General features: G+C 39.5%; 1 protein-coding gene across 1 annotated transcript; it reads left to right on the forward strand.

Moving 5' to 3' along the window:
- Positions 1-1,240: 1,240 nt before the first annotated feature.
- chrnb5a (cholinergic receptor, nicotinic, beta 5a) lies at positions 1,241-13,282 on the forward strand. The gene is made up of 8 exons (XM_083925514.1): positions 1,241-1,302; positions 6,676-6,821; positions 7,311-7,355; positions 7,459-7,568; positions 8,766-9,292; positions 10,301-10,791; positions 12,137-12,282; positions 13,208-13,282. Exons 1-8 carry the CDS (start codon positions 1,257-1,259, stop codon positions 13,221-13,223), a joined length of 1,527 nt encoding a protein of 508 aa, XP_083781640.1. The 5' UTR covers positions 1,241-1,256; the 3' UTR covers positions 13,224-13,282.
- The last annotated feature ends 6,952 nt before the right edge of the window (positions 13,283-20,234 follow it).

The raw sequence follows: 20,234 nt of genomic DNA on the forward strand, positions 1-20,234 counted from the left end.
GATGAAGGAAGCATCCCTCCATGACTTATTGCAACACCACTTTTGTATTACATGCTGTATTTTGCATTTTTATTTAATTTTCAGACCCCCCCCCACACACACACACACAAAGGAAAGGCAATACATCCCTGTAAGGCAGTTCTCCAAACCCTCCCCTCTCTTATTATGACAACATCTGCTCACAGCTGGCGCAGTGTGGGTGTCTGATTACGACATTTCAAAACATATACTGATCAAAATGCTTCTCATCATCTAAGCTCAATTTAAATGAACTTGTGCTATAAACAGCAGTCTCAGTCAGTTTGGACACACATTTCCGGTTACAGCCACAGTCACGTGCTGTGGGTTCTTGTACGTTTTCCTCTCTTCATTGCTCAATTTTGGATTCACTTAGTGCCAAGAAAAGTAGGCTATCAAAGCACCACTGGCAGAACAGAGGCCATAGAGCAGACTGGCAGCTGAACACCAGTTTAAGACGTGACGTGAATCTTTTTCCACTACACACACACACACACACACACACACACACGCACGCACGCACGCACACACACACACACACACACACACACACACACACACTCCTCCTCCCGCTTCTCTTCCGGGCAACACGGGCTTTCCTGAAAAATCGTCCCATGCCTCTTTCTGGACTTCTTTATCTGAAGTGGTCACCCCGAGGTTACAAATGCACAACAACCGTCTTGTCCGCGCGCCTTGCTGCACTTTCTGCGCCTATCTCTTTACGCACTAGAACTTGTCTGCGCTTCATCAAAGGACAGCGAACTTAACACAGGTGGACGCCGGTGGTTTAAATCCACAGAAGTAGAAGTTAAATGAGGATTTTCTTTTGGACCACTACAACAATAATAATAACAACAACAACAACAACAACAATCCAGCCCTCATTTTGGACTGCTGGGTTTGGATCGAGAGCGGTTTAAATGTCACCGTGGCTGGTTTGTGGCTGTGGCGCACGATGGACAGCTCATCTCCTCAAGTAGTCGGCTGTACAATAAAAGACCAACATGTTGTCTTTGGCAATTAAACATTTTCTACAATTGACCCGTTTATGAAATTAGAGAAGTTTCTACTTAGGTTTATTTTTGCGCTGCTGAATATTCCGACAAAGGACGACCAACCGGAGCAGGTGTGTGGCTTACTGTATCAAGACGGAATATAAACAATATTCACAGTCAAGGCACTTTGACGGACAAGAAAGACAAGTAAATAAGAAGAAGGTTCAGGGAAGCAGAGAGGAGATGACTTCCCACACTGTTCTCCTGCTCGCCATTCTCTCTTTCACAAGTGAGTTCTTCTATTTTCTTTGCATTTTCCAGTGTATGGATGTGGATTTAAATGAGGCGACGTTGAATGTGTTTTTCGGGACTTCGATCTGTGCGCTTTAGCCAGCATCTGCTTTTACAAGACAATAAGACGCGAGTTTGTCATCACGGGAAAAAATACAAAGCTGATTAATGATATAGTCTCTCTCTCTCTCTCTCTCTCTCTCTCTCTCTCTCTCTCTCTCTCTCTCTCTCTCTCCCTCTCTCTCTCTCTCTCTCTCTCTCTCTCTCTCTCTCTCTCTCTCTCTCTCTCTCTCTGTCGCTCTGTCGCTCTCCCTCTCTCTCACACACACACACTGAAGAAGTTTGATTTGATTTATTTTTTTTAAAAGAGACAACGCACATAATTTAACAAGAGCAACAAAGTCACACATGTAAATGTGCCGGATTTAGCCATACAGGCTAATTTCCATCTGCAGTCCCTGGCAGGTCAAGTTGAGGTTATCGGGCCTCAGTGAACTGCAGAAGAGATAACTTATCCAAAGATATATCAATGCAGTGTCCTGAAGATGATCATGCACAGGTCACATTAAAGGTGGAACTAGTTTGATGTTTCCTTTGAATCAAAGGCTGAGCTATATTCCACATGCTTCTTTGCTACCAGTGTTCATTATATCTTACTGTGAGAAATCCTCAAACACACACTGACTGAACAAACTGCTGCTTTTCGGCACAATAGCTATGTCCTTACATACATTAGTCATTATAATTAGTCAGTTAACAGGTGATGGTTCAAAGTAAGCTGCTGGATGTTTTGGATACTCCAGTACTATTCATATTCCTTTTTCTTCTTTAACAAGTGTTAATATTCATGAGAAGAAATCTTAAATGATGATAACACAGACCTGAAGAACCAAACCAACCCACCAATGTAGCTAGGGCTGCCCTAGAAATCTTTGACTTTAGTTTTCAAAAAAACTTAATCTCTCTATGATGCTTAAATGCTATCCAACCACTTCTCCATGTAGCAGAGATGTTTTGTACTGGAAAACCACAAAATCACATTCTTTTATTGAAATGACTTTTTTGATTTCCTTACAGAAACATGTGTAAGTGCAAAAGGATATTACAATAGGCATAAACAACCCGTCATGTGTGGTTTGTGTGTGTTTGTAGAACATAAACAACTCCTCAGGCTGCTAAAACACACACATTTCTAGAAAGAATATCAAGGCCAGGACCTCACTGTCCTTAGTAATAGCTACAACCCTGAGTGTACCACCCATGCACTGTACATATTATGTTTTTGGTAGAACTTTGGTAGAACATTACAGCTTGGTAATAACATTGTAATAGTAATTACCAAATAAGCAAAAGCTTGGTATATACAATAGACATGCTTAGCTATAGGTTTTTTTTTTTTATATGTGAAGAGATGTTTAGCACAAAGTTAGACATGCAGTAACATACAGCATATGTGTTAGAATAAGTTAGCCCTGTGATCTGATAATTCATGACTTTCTCTGCCGTGATTGTCAGCATCTCACGGATTTCACAGGCTTTCCAGTTGCTCGGCACGACGGTCAGTATTTTACTGTCTCTCGTTCCTGTGACAGCTGTTTCCTGCTGTGGGTAGCACAACAGTTAAAGTCATGGACACCTCCGCCCAAGTCACACATGTGCCCCCAAGCCGCATCAACTCTATTTACATGGCAATCGAGCCGCCAATGTGTGTTGGGTCCAAGCTGTCACATTAGGGTGCTAAATCAGGTCTGGAATATATCTCAGTCTGTCTGAATGAGCGGACCAGGCTGCAAAAAAGGCAGCCTTATTACCTTCTGTCCAACGTAAAAACACCTCTTGTAAAAGGGTAAGGGGCAAAAACAAAGGGTAATAATGGAAAAACAAGATAGCTAAAAAGATGTTGATAGGTAGGTAATTCGTGCATTATCAACATATTTATTTTGTGTGTATTCCATGTATTAAAAGCAGGAGACATATATATATAAGACAGCAAATCTGCTTAAGGAGGCTCGTTGGGGTGGTGGAGGGATCCCAAAACACAAGACATTCACCTGGGTGAGCGGGGTTAATTTACATTGCCCTTCATGTCCCTGACATACTAAGCCAAACCCCAACCTTTTTTCTAACCCTAACCAAGTGTTTTTCATGCCTAACCCTAACCATCACTTTTTGTATGCTCAAACTGGACACGTAACTGTAGTTTTTGTGCCTAAACCTAACCAACACCAAAAGCAACCGTTGCAGTCCACTTCTATTCCGAAGCTTCATGGCAGTCAATTTCCCTTTGCTATTTTGTGAGAACTTTACGTATTATATCCTACAAACGTGTTCATGAGAATATGTTGCAAAATTATAGGCTATTATCAGCTGTAATGGAAAATGCTACCACTTTAGCATTGTGAAAATGAACTTACACATCCTGTCTTACTTGTGTTCTGTGACATGTGATTTATATTGTTGGTGTAGAACTTATGAATGAAGGAAGGGACACGGTAAACTCAGAGGACACCTGTTTATCCCAAAAGGTGAGGATGTGGTATACAATAAAGTTGAGTTTTCAAATCAAAAGCAGCCAAAACACTCAACTTTTGCCTCACTCACAGGGTTTTTAAAACAGTGTGTAGTCTTACTTTCAAAATACTCATAAGTAAAAGCAGATGGGCTCTTTAAATAATTTACAGAAGGCTATTTTATACCTACCACCAGAAAGCACCGTCTGCTGTCTTTTAGGGACAACACTCTGATGTCTCCACCGCTGTCCTAACAGAAGACCTTCCCTTTATTAACCTGACATTGATTTTGGTTTTATTAATTAACAAGGCAGAAAACAAACAAGAAAAATCAGAGCCATCAGCGTTCGTATCTGCTCTTAAAAAACAGCGTGACTCTGACAAAGATCAGGTGTGACGGGCTGCATTGGTGAGCCATATTCTGTAACATCCATCATGGCAAAGATACCCTGAAATCTAGGTTTGAATTATTTAAATGGTGTAATACACCAAGAAGGCACATAGCACTTTGCTGTGTCTTCCGCCATGTTGTTATGAGTGTTTGTATTTCCCTAGAGGCCTGAAGACTGCACCAGGCCTCGTGCTATGCAATGATGTTCAGCTCTATTTCCCAGTCAGAGCATCTGTCTTTTAACTGACTAACTTTAAAATATCACAATTTCAATAATAATCAACTCCATCCATGTTAAGACTGCCATCTACTTTGGGAAATTTACTGATCATGGATAAATAGCTCATAAAACTAAAATTCAAAATATCCAAACAATCCCTTTAAGTCGTTGTCGCTCCTGAGGGAAGTTTGTCAAATTGTCTCAAATGGGAAAAATATAAATAAAAATTGTGGAGATGGAAGAAAGAAGTGAGTTTACCTGACCTCTAGTCGATCCTTGTTTCTTCTTGAGGCTACATTTGCAGCTTCGAAAATAACACACTGCAATCTCTGACTTAACTACAGGAGAGTTTACACACATTGTGGATAAATGTGAGTGCCAGGTTTTGACAAGGAATAAGAATTAATGTAATAGAAAGAAACATTGCCTCTGCCTCGGGTCAACCTCTTCCTTTAACAATGCATTTTTCCATTTCATTCCAATTTTCTCTGTTCAAGTTTCCTGTCTCGCTAGCTAGAAAAGTCACTGAGCCATGAAATGATTAAATAGGTACTTAATTAAAAAAAAAATACAAATCTATCCCTCTATCTATTTCTAAGTCTTATTCCCTAACCCCTTGTTTTATTTCTTACTTACATATAGGTACAAAGTAAGTATTTTATTGATACCCTACTTCTAACTATAAAGCAAGGAATCTCTGTCTGTCTGTCTTTAAATTCATCATTTGCATATTTTTATCTGCTTCACAACAGCCTTTACAGTTTGGCCTATAACTTTTTAACAATAACTCACAGAAACAAAATATTTTATTTCTGTTCAAACACATCTATCGATATAGTCAACGCCTATTTGCGTCTAGATTGATTTAATTTTGGCCATTTTGAACAGTTTCAATTTCTGTATTTTAGCTTTTCCTTGTACACATTTTGAGCATTCATCATCAAATGTGGTACAGAACATCTCTGGATCCCGAAATGCTGTGAAGAGTACTTATATTACTTATATTACTTATATTACCAAGATGCTGTAGTGTCATAATCTCACTATAAATGAAGGAATCGCTTTCTGTATGCATGCATGTATGACTGTCCTTCACATATCCCAGAAAACTTAAATCCAGTCAACTTCATACTTGGCAGGTGTATTGTGGAGGACACAGGGAGTGCAGTGTCGTGTCTGAAGTTGAGCGGATAAGCGAATCTTGAGAACTTTACATCAATCGCTCAAAATGAGCACACACAGAACTGGCAATGCACTAGCACAACATAATAGCAGAATAATTTGCAGGCGTTCATCTATTGGTTTACAACACATCTTTGAATGCTACCTGTAAATACAAGCTTTGCTGTTGCATTGAGATCACTTAGGATAGAATCTAAAAGTGATTAAAGCCCCTTACTAATAGGTAACCCTTCATTTTAACATATCTCATGCACAAATAGCCTAAGAACTGGATGGCAAGTCATTTATCTTCTGAAGTTAAAATAAACTGTAGACAAAAGTTTCATAATAGATTCCTCGGCTCTTAAGGGACAACACAAAACAAAACATTGGTGTTCATAGCGACATGAAAACATGAAACAGCAGGGTGTCGTTAAAAAAAACAACAACAACCATGCTCACTCAACCTTCCCTGCATGTAATCTTACATCGCAGAGAATTCATGCGGCACACATGGGGAGATATTAAACGTGCTCTGTGCTGTTGTCAGTTTGTTTGACAATGTAGACATAACGGCTGTGGAAGAGTGGGTCAGAAACATTTTGCTTCTGACTTTTTCATGCTATCACTTTTACATAACCAATAATTTAGGGCTGAGGAAACACAAAGCTTCAGGGTTTCTCTCACAGGGACGGATGCATGACTGGGTTTTTGTTTGTTCTCTTGCTCTAAAACCCTGCAGTAAAGTGGCACTCCCACACAAACACTCACATTTTAAAGAGAACACGTGGTTCAGCTTAAATGCCCTTTGGTAGATTTACTTCATTTACCGCCTTCTTTACTTCTTTATTGTTCATCATTCATGGAGATTCGGGCTGAAAAGAGACTGTGAGGGGATATCTGCAACACATACACACAATGTGGTGACATTTTTGTGTTCAGTGTTAAAATGAAAGGGAGACACACTATCCCTAGATAACACTTCTTTTCAATCAGAGCAGTACAGGCACATGCAAGTGTACCTATATTGTCAAATGGCTTTACAGCATTTTCAAAATAAAAAGCTTCTGTGTTGTGAATGGTCTGTAGGCAGCAGGGCAGAGAATGCAGAGGAGCGGCTGGTGAACTACCTGTTGGGTCCAGAGCGCTACAACAAACTGATCAGACCAGCTGTCAATAAGAGCCAACAGGTCACCATCTCCTTACAGGTGTCTCTGTCGCAGCTCATCAGTGTAGTAAGTATGTTTATCGCACATTTTCTAAACATGCATAAATACAGATGATCAGTAAAGCTTTGGTGCTGTGACACACATGCTCATTATTCCTACACTACCTAATGATAAAAGTGAGATCCTGATTGTGACAAATGTTAAGCACCAAAACCCCCAAATTCATAATAGCTACAGGTGATAATGTGTTATATTCTTAAGATTCTAACTGCACATATTTACTCAAAGTGGACACTCAGCACTCTGAAACCTCTGAAACTACCTTTGTGACATTTGGGAAGGTGTTGGAAGAGATGTTATTTTTGCCCCAAAATGTTAACATTATTGCGTCCACGTCCTTAAGGTGTGCTTTGATATTTGAGTTTGACCTTTATAGTGTGTCGTGCTAAAGCTACTGCCAGTGGACAGCATTATAATAATTCAGCCATTTATACTGTTAAGTCAAACTTCATGGAATTGAGGCTCATTGCATGACAAGCTGTTGTTTTATTGCAGAATGAGAGAGAACAGATAATGACGACCAACGTGTGGCTGTGTCAGGTACAATACCATATTTAACTGCCTCGGGCACATAGATTGTTTAATTTACACTGTGTGCAGTATTCTAGGTGTGCTTGTCATTTCATAAACACTTTCTCTGCAGGAGTGGAATGACTACAGGCTGAGATGGGACCCAGAGAAATATGAAGGCATCAAGAAACTACGAATACCATCCAAACACATCTGGCTTCCTGATATAGTGCTCTATAACAAGTAAGTATTTGCATAACCTCCCACAGAGATGTTTGAATAAGGTGATCTTGTTCTTGTACGCTGTTTTAAAGCCAGTGTAAAAAAACAACAACTCCATTTACAGCCTGTGTATATGTGTTTGTGGTGTCCTCATATTAATGCATTACAGTATGTATTAATGGAGTTACAGTATAATATTCTACAGTATTAAGAGGATTTCCAACATTACCAAAGGCGTTGCAAGCAGAAAATCTGCTCCTAAAATAAGCATGTTTTTCTATGGGGATTTTGTAATTAAATTGTACTGCATTCTCTCTCTCTTCCAAGTCTGTTTTTTTGAAGAGGTGAAGGGGATTAGTAAGTACTTAATCAATCAACATCTGCTTTTAATATCACGTCAGAAAATCATGGACTGAGTGTTTGTCTGCTTATTACATGCAGCAATCTCTGTGGCTGAACAACAATGCTAATGCGGAAATGCCAAAAACTGCAGTTCTACAAATGGCCACTTGAGGCTGGTACCATAAGCGAGTCAGTCCCCATAGACCCCTGTGTCGATGTCACGACATGTTTTCATTCTGGTAGAAAAAATGGATTTTGCTCTTTGTAGCCAAGTCATGACAACTGTTCGGGGGGTAAACTTTTATATAACTCACCCGCTTAAATCATATTAAGGCTTAAAGTTTTGCATAATTAGGGGGGTGGCTAACATAGTCTGTAGGCTTCATTCGGGCTGTCTCAGATTCATCCATTTTCCACCTCTTTGCCCACTTTTGAATTAGCTGGGAACCAAGCAGCGACAACCAGAGCCACTGGGAGCCACCCACTTTTCACTCTTCAGAAACCTATGGGTGACATCTTGGAGACTACGTCCATATTTTAGACTGCGTCCATATTTTAAGATTATTTTTTTCCCTATAAAGCCTTTTATTAGATGGGACAGACAAGAAATGGGGTGAGAGAGAGAGGGTGAGAGAGAGAGATGAGACATGCAGCAAAGGGCCGCAGGTCGGAGTCGAACCCGCGGCCGCTGCCTCAAGGACCTTCAGCCTCTTTACATGGGGCGACTGCTCTAACCAACGGCTGCCTTACATAAAAAATTTATAGTGCTGCCTCAGGAGTGAGCTGACTTCCAATATGTATTTTTTTATGTGTTGATTTTAATTGTAGACTCTGAATCTCTTTCTAATCTTACATCTCACCCACAACCTCTCACAGTGCAGATGGCGTGTACGAGGTGTCCTTCTATTGCAATGTTGTGGTCTCCAACACAGGAGACATATTCTGGCTTCCCCCGGCCATCTACAAGTCGGCCTGCGCCATCGAGGTGCAGAACTTCCCCTTTGACCAGCAGAACTGCACTCTCAAGTTCCGCTCCTGGACCTATGACCACACAGAATTGGATCTGAGCCTCACAAGCGACTTTGCCAGCCGTGACGACTTCACGCCAAGCGGAGAGTGGGACATCGTCTCCCTCCCAGCGCGCAAAAACGAGGATCCCAATGACATCACTTACCTGGATATCACCTATGATTTTGTGATCAAGAGGAAGCCGCTGTTTTACACCATTAATCTGATCATCCCGTGTGTGCTGATCACCTCGCTGGCTATCCTGGTGTTCTACCTGCCGTCAGATTGCAAGGAGAAGATGACGCTGTGCATCTCAGTGCTGCTGGCACTCACTGTGTTCCTGCTGCTCATATCAAAGATAGTGCCTCCCACCTCTGTAGCAGTGCCACTCATAGGTCAGTTATATTACTGTGTTATTAACCATGGTGCCTCAAGTTATCCAGTAGTGCCCAAGGTCATACTGTACAACCATGATTTAAACACATGTGAAAAACCTCAAGGGCCCTAATCCCTTCTTTTCCAGGCAGGCTTTTAATGTGAAATGTGCAGGAAGTGCTGACTGTTATTGACAGCAACTTCACAGCATCCAAAAGAAACCCCGCAAAGCAGGAGCCTTTGGAATTGTTCAGTAAATTAAAACAGTAAATCAATAAAAATTGGAACCTCAGAGCAGCATATAGAGTGCTCTAAGTATTTTTGTGGGCCCAAACAGGAAGTTAGCATCGCTTTTGGGAACCTCAGCAAAAAACAGTCTGTTTATTTCACTTTGGATTTTGGATTATTGCCGAAAATATGCTCTGTGGCAAACAAAAATCTACAATACTTTTGTAATAATTTTGTTCAGCAAGATAATCTTCACAAATGAAGATTTGAAAATAATGATTTTGTGTTGTAGAAATGATCAAATTATTTTATAATTTAAGCGTTACAAAAATTATATCATTATTTTTCTAAATAAAATATTTAAAAAATGAAATGATTACTAGTAAAGCGTTATAAAAATGATATCATTATTCTTATAAATTAAGCTTTATGAAAATTTTACAACTGTTTTTTAATAAATAAAGCATTATAAAAGTTATATATATATTTTATAAATAAAGCATAATAAAATATTAAAAGCCTATAAATTTGCTATCCCTCAGTTAGTATTCAGTGTGATGGTGTTAAATGTTTACGACAACCTCTGTATAGTCATTTATCCACTTTGAGGAGCATGGGTTTTTACTGACACATTTAAGATCATAGAACAAAATGTAGAAATTGACGATGCCAAATTCGGCCAGGGGCCTAGAGAGGGGACCACACCCCTCTTTGAACTTGACCTTCATTTTGATCTCCACTACATACCTATAAATATTATATATTGTTGATGGTGGCATTTCGTCTTTTCTCTCTTTAAGGTAAATACTTGATGTTCACCATGGTGCTGGTCACTTTCTCCATTGTGACCAACGTCTGTGTCCTTAATGTGCATCACCGCTCTCCATCCACCCACCACATGCCCGACTGGGTCAAACGCCTCTTCTTAGTCCGCCTCCCCAACTTGCTCTTCATGAGGCGTCCAGGCTCTTCCAACGTCCGTGATAAGCTCCGCAGAAAGTATGCCAACCGGAGTACAGTCAGGAAAAACAATACACAGAGTGGCACAGACAAGAGGCAGTACTCCAACATCAGACTCGGTGGGATCCGAACAGACGCTGACTCTTTCTACGTCAATGAGGACCTGGCACGCAAGTTTTGCTGGCGGATGGACGACATCCCAGATGGGGTCGGTGGCTTTTCAGACTTCGGGAGGCCTTTGGCTACTCAGTGGGATGCTGATGTGGAGGAGGCAGTGGACGGAGTCAGATACATCGCTGAACACATGAAGACAGAAGACGACGATGAAGGGGTGAGAAGATAAAGCCCGGAAAGATAAGCTAAGCGATGTTTAGATTAATGTTGTAGATAAACAGGAAGAAAAAGAATGAAAGAATGGAAGAAAGGGAAGACAGAATATATATTTTTGGAAAGAATGAGGGCTGAAAAAAACTATAAAGGCAGATTATTGAGATGAGTGACAACAAAGATGCAACAGGGAAGAACAAGGAGATTTGTACAAGGAATTAATAGATTATCAAGGCCAGCTTAGACACGGAACATTTAATGTCTTAAATCATTCAGTATTTGATTTTGTATTTCTGTGACATTATTCCAGCATGTCAGTCATGTACTTTTCTGCCTGAACACATCAGATAACCTCATAAAACCCTGTACACACTCTCATAAAAACACAAACTCATGGAATTTTCAGACCCCAGAATTGTGGCTTTTGGGCTTCTAAACTTCAACCAAACTCCCACACTTAATAAATATTTCAAACCAGTTTTGCAGCTGTAATTTCTCATGGCAAAATCTTCATCAAGCTGCCTTTCTTCCTTTCAGTTGCATTGCAGTTAAAACTCTGCCCTTATAGGCATCTGGTGTCCTAGAAGCTTTATAGACACAGCGATGGCTGACTTTATGGTCTCCAGCTGTCATCCACCACCAGGGCCCTCCTCCCTACGCGGATTTCAGCTCTCTTATACTACGTCACTTGATTTTCTTCTTTGCTCTGGACTTTTATTACAATTAAAACCAATCATAACAGAGAATAAAAAGACAAGTATACAATACAAGAATAAAAGTTACAGTGCAGTGTAAGAAATAAATCATTTTTGATTTAATATAAGGCAGCGTCAAACATAAAGGTTTTCAGCCTTGATTTAAAAAAGATTTGCAGCAGACCAGCAGTTTTCTGGAAGATTGTTCCAGACATGTGAAGCATAAATATGATAAGCAAAATGTGTAAGCTCATCGCATTTTAGGATGAGGACTGAAGCTCAGGTACTGTTGCCAGAAGTAGGCATCTGCAACCTGTTAATTTTTTAACAGGTGATGACGTCCTGCTGCAGTCTACACTTTCAGGACAGAGCTTCTAAGATTACTCCAAACTCTGAACCTGAACTGGCTTCCACACAGTGGGGAAATGCTACAGTTATGAACGGATCCTTTATTTTATGTTACCTATAACCCCACAAACTAAAATAGTTAGTTAAGGATTACTGGTTGCTAAGCTATCACATGTACTTTTTTGGGGAAGGGTCTAGCAAATGATCAATTGTACTAAAATAACAAATAACTATGTGAAATGACCACAACCTCTCAATTTGTCTCAATAAACCTGTAACAGTCTAAATGTGTTGGTTTGGTTCCAGATCATAGAAGACTGGAAGTACGTAGCCATGGTGATAGACCGTCTGTTCCTGTGGATCTTCATCCTGGTGTGTTTGGTGGGAACTCTGGGGCTCTTCATGCAGCCGCTGTTCCAAAGCTATAACACACCCACCGCTGATGAGACAGAGTGAGTCACATACACTTCGAAACACATGTTGATATACATCTCTTACCTTGGCAAAGACTGTCATTTACCAGATGAATGACATGATCCCCTACTTCTATGTAGGATTGTAATGGAGAAATTGCTGTGATTTAGAAAGGTTTCAAATTTGACTGTACTTTTTGTAATTCCTGGACTCTTTTCTCCCTCGTCAGTTGTGTAGTGTTTGTAATAAAGCAGACGAACAAACTCCAAAGTGTTGCCAAAATCTTACAAGGCCTAATGAAATGTAATAGTGTGAGTGGTTTTCCATAAAACAAACCTCAGTGTGTATGTGATGTGTTGAATGTCTGATGTTCACCCACAGTAAGTGTCTGCTGCCTGCACATCTACCTCATCAGCTCATGGTGGATGCTTCTTCTCTTACAATTCTGTCTTCAGTAGACAAATAGAGCACAAAAAATGTCTGTGTCTCGCAGACCTATTTTTATTCATTGCAGAAGTAATAGTTGCTAGCATTTGCGCCTTAGGCTACACAAAGCTGTTGCTGCTTCACAATAAAAGCCTTGCTGGTAAGTGAAAAGCATCCGAGTTCATTAAAGCTCCAAGCAGAGTGGGTGAGATTCATAATAGTGTGATTACCTGTACTATTGTCTGATTGTTGATGCATCTTAATGGCCATTTGGTTGTCAGTATGGTAGAATCGTAAAATACCTTGTGAGTTATATTACTGTTTATGGCAGCCTCAATCAGATGAAATAGAGCTGATAATTGCTCTGCCATTTTCCAATTTGCTTTCTCCCTCAAACGATTTGTTAATAATCGCAGGAATTGACCAGAATCAATATGCATCACACACAAGTGATAATGTTTAAACTAAACGGTAATTTTGTGAAGGTGACTTTAGAATGTATGTCTTCATTTCTAATTCTGTTTTTTCTTTTCATAGGTATGGAGATTTCTAGCATTTCTGGACATCAACTATAACCTCTATAACTAAGAAGCTGCACCAGGTCTGGCTGTGATCTATCTTTGCTGGTTGGATCTGATACATAACCAGCCCAATCAGTGCAGCCAGATACCTTGGTTGTGTTTGCAACAGTGGACCTCAAAGAAACGGAATCATAACAAGAACACTGTTTTTTACTGCATGGCTTGTATTTTTTGACAGACTATGCCTCCATTTAACCTCGCCATCATAACACAGCCATGGCAATCTTGATACACTTGTAACTAAATAATGTGTGCAACAAGATGACTGATGCTTATGGAGCCAAGATAGGGCTCGTTCAATTTTTAACAAAACATGCAAGACAAGCGCAGACTATTTCCACCAGATTTCACTTCCCCAATGTAAAGAACAACCACAAATGTCAAAGCTGGTGAAAAATACTGGTAATATGTTGTCTTTGGGCTGTGTGTGCTGCTGTGTGCGGAACAGTTGGAGGTTTTTACAGACTCAATATGAAGCACAAAGGTTCATTACACATAACAGCTCCTATAAGACCATGAGGTCTGTTCTCCTTTGCAGCACTGTTGATGTGAAAAATGATATCAATTGTTCATGTTGGCCCAGTATAATAGACCATAATTTTTCCTTTCTCAAACGATGCTTCACTGTAACAACACAAGGGCAGGTTGCCTTAACCACCTTTTCTCTTCATAACAAATATGAATGCATCATCTCTCTCGCTCAGCCCTTTCCATGTTTTGCTTGAGAGCTTTGTGCCTCTTCTCCACCAGCCACCTCCCAAGTGTTGTAATTGTTAATGCATTGTCTTATTTTGAAGACCGTGTATTCACCTCTTGGTTTTTCTTTCTGTCTTTATCTCACTTGCTTGGTTATTCTCTTACACACTGACTGTATTCTATTAAATGTTAAGTACAATTACTCTGTATTTCATGCGTTTGAACATAAAATACATACATAATTATAACATCATTTATGCTTGTTCCCCAGTTTCTATCTCACATTTTTTCTTTTTACGTAAAGGATCATACCAGTGGTTTTGCACAGTCCCCCATGTGCGCTCACAACTTAAGCTCCTTTCTGATAAAGAAGCAACTCTAAAACAATAAAAGCAGTCAGTCCAGCTGACAATTGGAAGGTGATGTTATTTTATAATTAGAGAACAAATTATAAATACTTGTTTTATTTTGAAATACTGTTAGGTATATAGACTATAAGGCACTTTAACAAAAACATTTACATTCTTTATTGAATTTTCGCAGGCAGGCAAATAAAAGTACAACAGTTGCATACTGCGTCGGAACGTCTGCTTTAAAGTGAAAAAGAAAAACCCCAACATCAATCCCACTATCCCTCCCAACAACCCATGTCAGTCGTAGTTACAGTAAATAACGAGGTAATTAAATAACATATAACATAAGTAGATAATTAAGGTACAATGATACCAAAAACAGTGAGCAAAATTAGAGAGAGCTTTAAACAGCAGTAGTTACAGTAAATAACGAGGTAATTAAATAACATATAACATAAGTAGATAATTAAGGTACAATGATACCAAAAACAGTGAGCAAAATTAGAGAGAGCTTTAAACAGCAGTGTTATAGCCACAGCGGATATTCTATCAAATTCTGAACGATAAAAAATAATTATATTTTAGAATAAATCAAGTATTTATAATTTGTTCTCTGATTTTGGATTTCCAGTGTATATAACGAAGAACGAGTCCAAACAAACAGACTGAATGTCAAACTTTTGTATTTTGCACACTCTTTTTGACATAAATTTTACCACAGACTCACAAAAGTTGATATAAAATCACAAATGGTAAAAAGAGGTCTGAGCATCATATTATTGGCTCAAAATCTTTTGTCATCGTGTTATACCTGAGGCGAGTCTATGTAGTAAACACAATTCAGCTGTTTGGCCAGACTTACTGAGCTAAACACTGACAGCAGGAGTTCTGCACTTCAGGGTAAATATAGTTGAACCACTCTTAGTAATAGAGGGGATGGGAGAAACAACTGACATTCTCAAAAGACTCCGCTGAGTCCTGACAGTGTGGGATGAAAGGAGGCATTCTGTACTCAGAAGGGGGCAGACTGTGTTGGCAGAAAGTGGTAGAAGTATTTTTATTCTTTTCAAAAGTCGGTAGTCTACAATGACACCAAAGTGTCATTTGTGACATATGTTTTATCTGGATGACCTCAAATACATATTGAACTTCTCCCAAACTTGTTTTCATCATGTGCTGATCAAATAGCATGAGAAGACAAGCAGATTTGTGTGTTTGGAGTGTGTGTGAGGTCGTTGTCGAATGTATGTCTTTGTGTTGCTCTGAAATACATATTCTGACAATATTGGTGAGATAAAATTTGTGACAATTTATAGAGACCTTTGTTTGCACACGGAGACACACACAACCCCGTTTGAAGTCTTCCTCTGGTCAGTGGATCTATCTGACGTTGAAAAAGGTTGAATGCACATGCAGGGTCACATGCTGTTAATGGACATTCTGGTTATTGTGTGTCTGTGTGTGTACAATAGACTGTTTAATGAATGGTGTGTACGAGAAAGCCTTCTTCCTCAGTCTGACAGCAGAGGAAATGTGCTCGACAGCCCTAATGCACTTGCTCTACCGGGTACGTGTGTGTGTGTCTTTGTGTTTGAGAGTGTGTGCCCAAATTTGCAAACTCCATCTGCCAACCAAAAGGTAATATCAGGTGAAAATAACATCACCTTCCAACTGTCTGCACAAAGACAGATCACGCTGTTACTTTTTATGTACTACTACTGAATGAACACGTGCTCACACATAATAGACTCTGATAAGATTTAACAGGGCAAAATCCTTTATCTCAGCAAAATTGAACGACTGATTCCTGAATCAGCAAAAAATACTATGAGCCGCTGAAGACAGCTATCGACGAAAGGCATATTTACTGTGCCCCCTTTGGTTTTTTTTTGTGTGTGTGTGTGTGTGTGTGATATTTACCTGGTGCCCAACCTATCAATATGAGGTGGACTGGAGTGTACAGGTGACAGATGTGACATTGGTGTCTGGATAAAAGAAAGAGGGAGCAGGCCAGCCTTCAGCCTGTATTTTTAGATTTTGTAATTAAAATTTTTTCTGTGCAACTTAGCTAATACATTAGAGACACACTATTGAGGGGCTGTATTGCCCCCCCCCCCGTTTTTTTATACATGAATACGACATAAAAGGTAACAAAATATGTATTACATTACACTTTGAATATTCAAGTAAATCTCTAGCTCCACATTTCACAAGAACATATGCTAAAATCGTGTGCATTAAGAAGAAAACTTTTGTCTGTAGCTGTTTGACTCTCATTCTGTATTGCTGTATGTCTGAAAGCAGTAGCCCACCAATATCATCTCAGTCTTGTCCAAGCCTTTTGTGTACACTTATATTCTCATCAGATCATCACCTGTTTTGCGAGAAAATAACAGTGTCAGTGGTCGCTGTTTTATTGCATTAATCTGTCTTTCCTATGAACCAGTGCCCAGCTGCTGTTTGCGTGCCTTTTTGTTGATCTTTCCCTGCATGATTATTATGGTTAAATAGTTGAAAAGGTGAGCTTTAAGTAAGGATACATGGTTGAAATAGTTAGCTAAAAGTAACAGATGGATAGCAATATTTACAATTATTTAAAACAACATTACTAAAAGTAATGTATAAATGGCTGGTCTAGCTTCTGCCATGTAGGCTACAAATGCAAATTTGACCAAAACAACATGTCATACAAATTTATTTTTAGTTCTATTAAAGGATTTCCATTAGCGTATACCATAGCAGTTCGCTAGTCTTCCTTGGGTCCACATTCCGACAAACAATACTCCATACAGTCTAACAACTGTAACAGTTAAAATACATTATAACTACATTACAAAAATACATTAACAAAATGCACAAAAAATACCTTACAGAAGTGCAGAACATAGTGCATTTAAAAGATTCGAGAAATAAATAAAATCAACCACTGAAAAAGTGCATCTTTACCCTCTTTTTTCTTGACGGATATCAATAATTAATTCCAAATATTACTCGCCCTGTAAAGCACTTTTCTTTTTAGTGAATTAATTCTTAGATGAGCATGCACAATATCACCCTTACTTGCTTTCCTTGTATTATGTTTATGCACAGAATTACAAAAAATAATTTGTCCTCTTCTGAACTCCCGTCTGTACCTTCTCAATGTGTTGCTAAAAAAATGTCAACGTGCTTAAGGCCAGCCTCTTTTCCACATTGAGAGATGATTGGCTAGACTCCATTTTAAGAATGCTAGTTCTGGACGAGCAACCTAGAACAAGCCAAACAGCCCTGCTCTGTACAACTTCTAATTTTGTCAGATTTCTTTTTGTGGCTGAGGCCCAGACCACTGAACAGTTATCTAGGTGGGATGATATTATATTTAAATAAATAGATAAATTACTTTTATTGTGCACGTACAAACTTCATTGAACAAACTAGAGTCACCGCTTTCATATCTTTTCTGGGATTTCAATGTCTAAATGGTGTTTTTCACAGAGCAGCACTTTTCCAGGACACTGCTTTTTAACTGATCTCTTTCCATCTCCTTTCCGTGCTACCTCCGCAGCCACCCCTCACCCTAACACATCTGAGCTGTGCTGCAGCGTTAATTTAAGTGAGCCCAGCTTTTCAGATCAGCAGTTTTTGTTCAACACCCACATATACACACTGAGGCATTTGTCCATTTGCTAAGGTACAGTAGCATTTCAAATGGCTATGGCTCCCAATGAAAATCTAGTGCATGCAATATTACCCTCAAATTTCAAAGATTAGCTCAAAGAACATAAATCACTGGTATAAACCAAATATAGCTTGAAGGGTTTATGAAAAGCATCTTAATATATAGAAAAAGAGAAGATCGAAGAAGATTGCTACTCACCTCTGAGAGTTGAGGGAAGAATGGAGCCATTAGCTTAACCAAAGATGCTCTAAAGAATACATGCACTGGTTTGGAAGTGTTGTTAACCTAATGGGGCTGTATGAAAAGTTATATTTGCATAATGTAGGCTATTTATAATGATTATTTTTGCTAAGATTAAGCATTTACACAGCTAACAGCCATATTAAGCATTACAAAAATGTGTTAGCTAAAGCGAATGCTTTTTTGACGTTAGCTTATCTGTGTTGGCGGATCTCACGAGAGTTATTGAGACAGAAACAGGTCATAAAATGCATCTTCTCCTAAATTCAGAAAAATTCCATTTTAGTGTCAGAATGTTCAGGAAATGTGCGGCTTGTGAGAAATGGTCATAATCTGTGCTCATGTTCACTTCTCCCACTGGAATCAATAAACTCTGAGACAAATTCATCAAGGGATTGTGCAGGTTCTGTGGCTGCTAAACATGCACAAATAAGATAAAAAAGAAACTGTGTAATTCTCAAAGCACTGCCAAGCAAGTTGCGTTATGCTCCTGTGCTTTAGGCTAACTTACAGAAACATTGTGTCTCTTTCTTATTTCTTTCTCGCAAACACACACTTCTTGAACAGCTCAGTCAGCTCTCCTGACAAAATTGTGCTACTATAATTGATACCGTAGCGTGTTGGGAAGGATAGATGTAGGGGTTTCCCAGCATGCTTTGTGACATTGTGTCTGTGAGTTTAAGTTAGCGTTAATTCTTTTTCAAACTACCATAAATGTTAGACCTCCCTTCATTCATGTGTCGTGTGTGTCGGTGTGTAATAAAGTGGCATGTGTCCTGTAGTCAAGTGGTGTATAGGGTACAGGAGCTGCAGATAACGCTAGAGGTAAGTCTCTGTTTGAGTTTGCTATTACTTAGAACCCTAGATTGCCACAATACATTTGGTGGTTCATGAGTCAGAATTAATTCAGATGGTTGATTATTCAATATTCTTGTGGGTTGGCTATTCTAATGGATGGAGTGACAGAATTTATTTAATGTTGATTAAACACTGACAACAAGATATTTGTGTCAGAAGAAATAAAACAGTATTTACAGGGATCTGTACAAACTGGAGCGAGGTGAACGCGCCTGAGGTAAGAGAGGAAAATGAGGAATTGTCACATAACCGGTGGGGTGGGTGCAGGCGTTTAAAAAAATCCTGAGCCACACATCACCACAACTTTTAAACTTTGCCACATGAATAATTGCAATCAGACTCAAAAAGAGCAAATTGGGCTCAGCTGCTACATTTTATGTTTGTGCTGTAATATCGTTAGTGCAATATCTCTTGTGAATCAGACCTTGATAAGGGGCAGATAGTGGTTGCATGTGATGCACAATTCATTGTGCTATCAGGGGCTGGCTTCCATTCTTTGTGAAATCGTCCCTCATGACCTGCCGCTAGTCATCTAAAATGTGAGGCAGTGGCGAAACCCACGTGATGGAAAATGACTGTAAGTTGTGCCACCTTGTTTTTAAAGCATTTCAGGCTTAATTTAGCAACACGAAACAGCCTGGATCTTTCTGAATGAAAAAAAATAATGTGCCCCTTTTATTCTTGATTTATCTATCGATTAATCAAAGAAGATAAAATGTGTAATCTCCAGCACTCACTTTTAACTGTTTCTTCATCTTACTTATCAACATGACACGATGCCTCAAATCACGCATCAACCATCAGATTTATATTCGTGTGCCCTGTGATGTTTCTCAGTGTTAGAGGTCTGCATCATGCTGGATAAAACGTCTCCCTGCACTGCTAAAGTTTCCTAAGGTTGCCCTCCTAAATAAGCAGGGTTAGTCAGGCACCCCTGCAGTCATCCAGAGGGCTTGTTCTGCTCCGTCTACCAGCACTTGTGCCTGGGGGTGGAAACACTACTGCTCCTTCACACACACTTCACCAAACCTGGACACGTGCCAGGCTTCATCTCCGTGGTCCATTCTCTCTTTCTCTCCCCTTTATTAACCATTCCTTTCCTTCTTATCCGCCTTCTCTCTCTATTTCTGCTCTTCCACTCGCTTACTCCCCCCGCCCCTTTTCAGTCTGTTGTAGCT

This window comes from Echiichthys vipera (assembly GCF_963691815.1).
Source record: "Echiichthys vipera genome assembly, chromosome: 2".
In the NCBI taxonomy this organism is placed as follows: Eukaryota; Metazoa; Chordata; class Actinopteri; order Perciformes; family Trachinidae; genus Echiichthys; species Echiichthys vipera.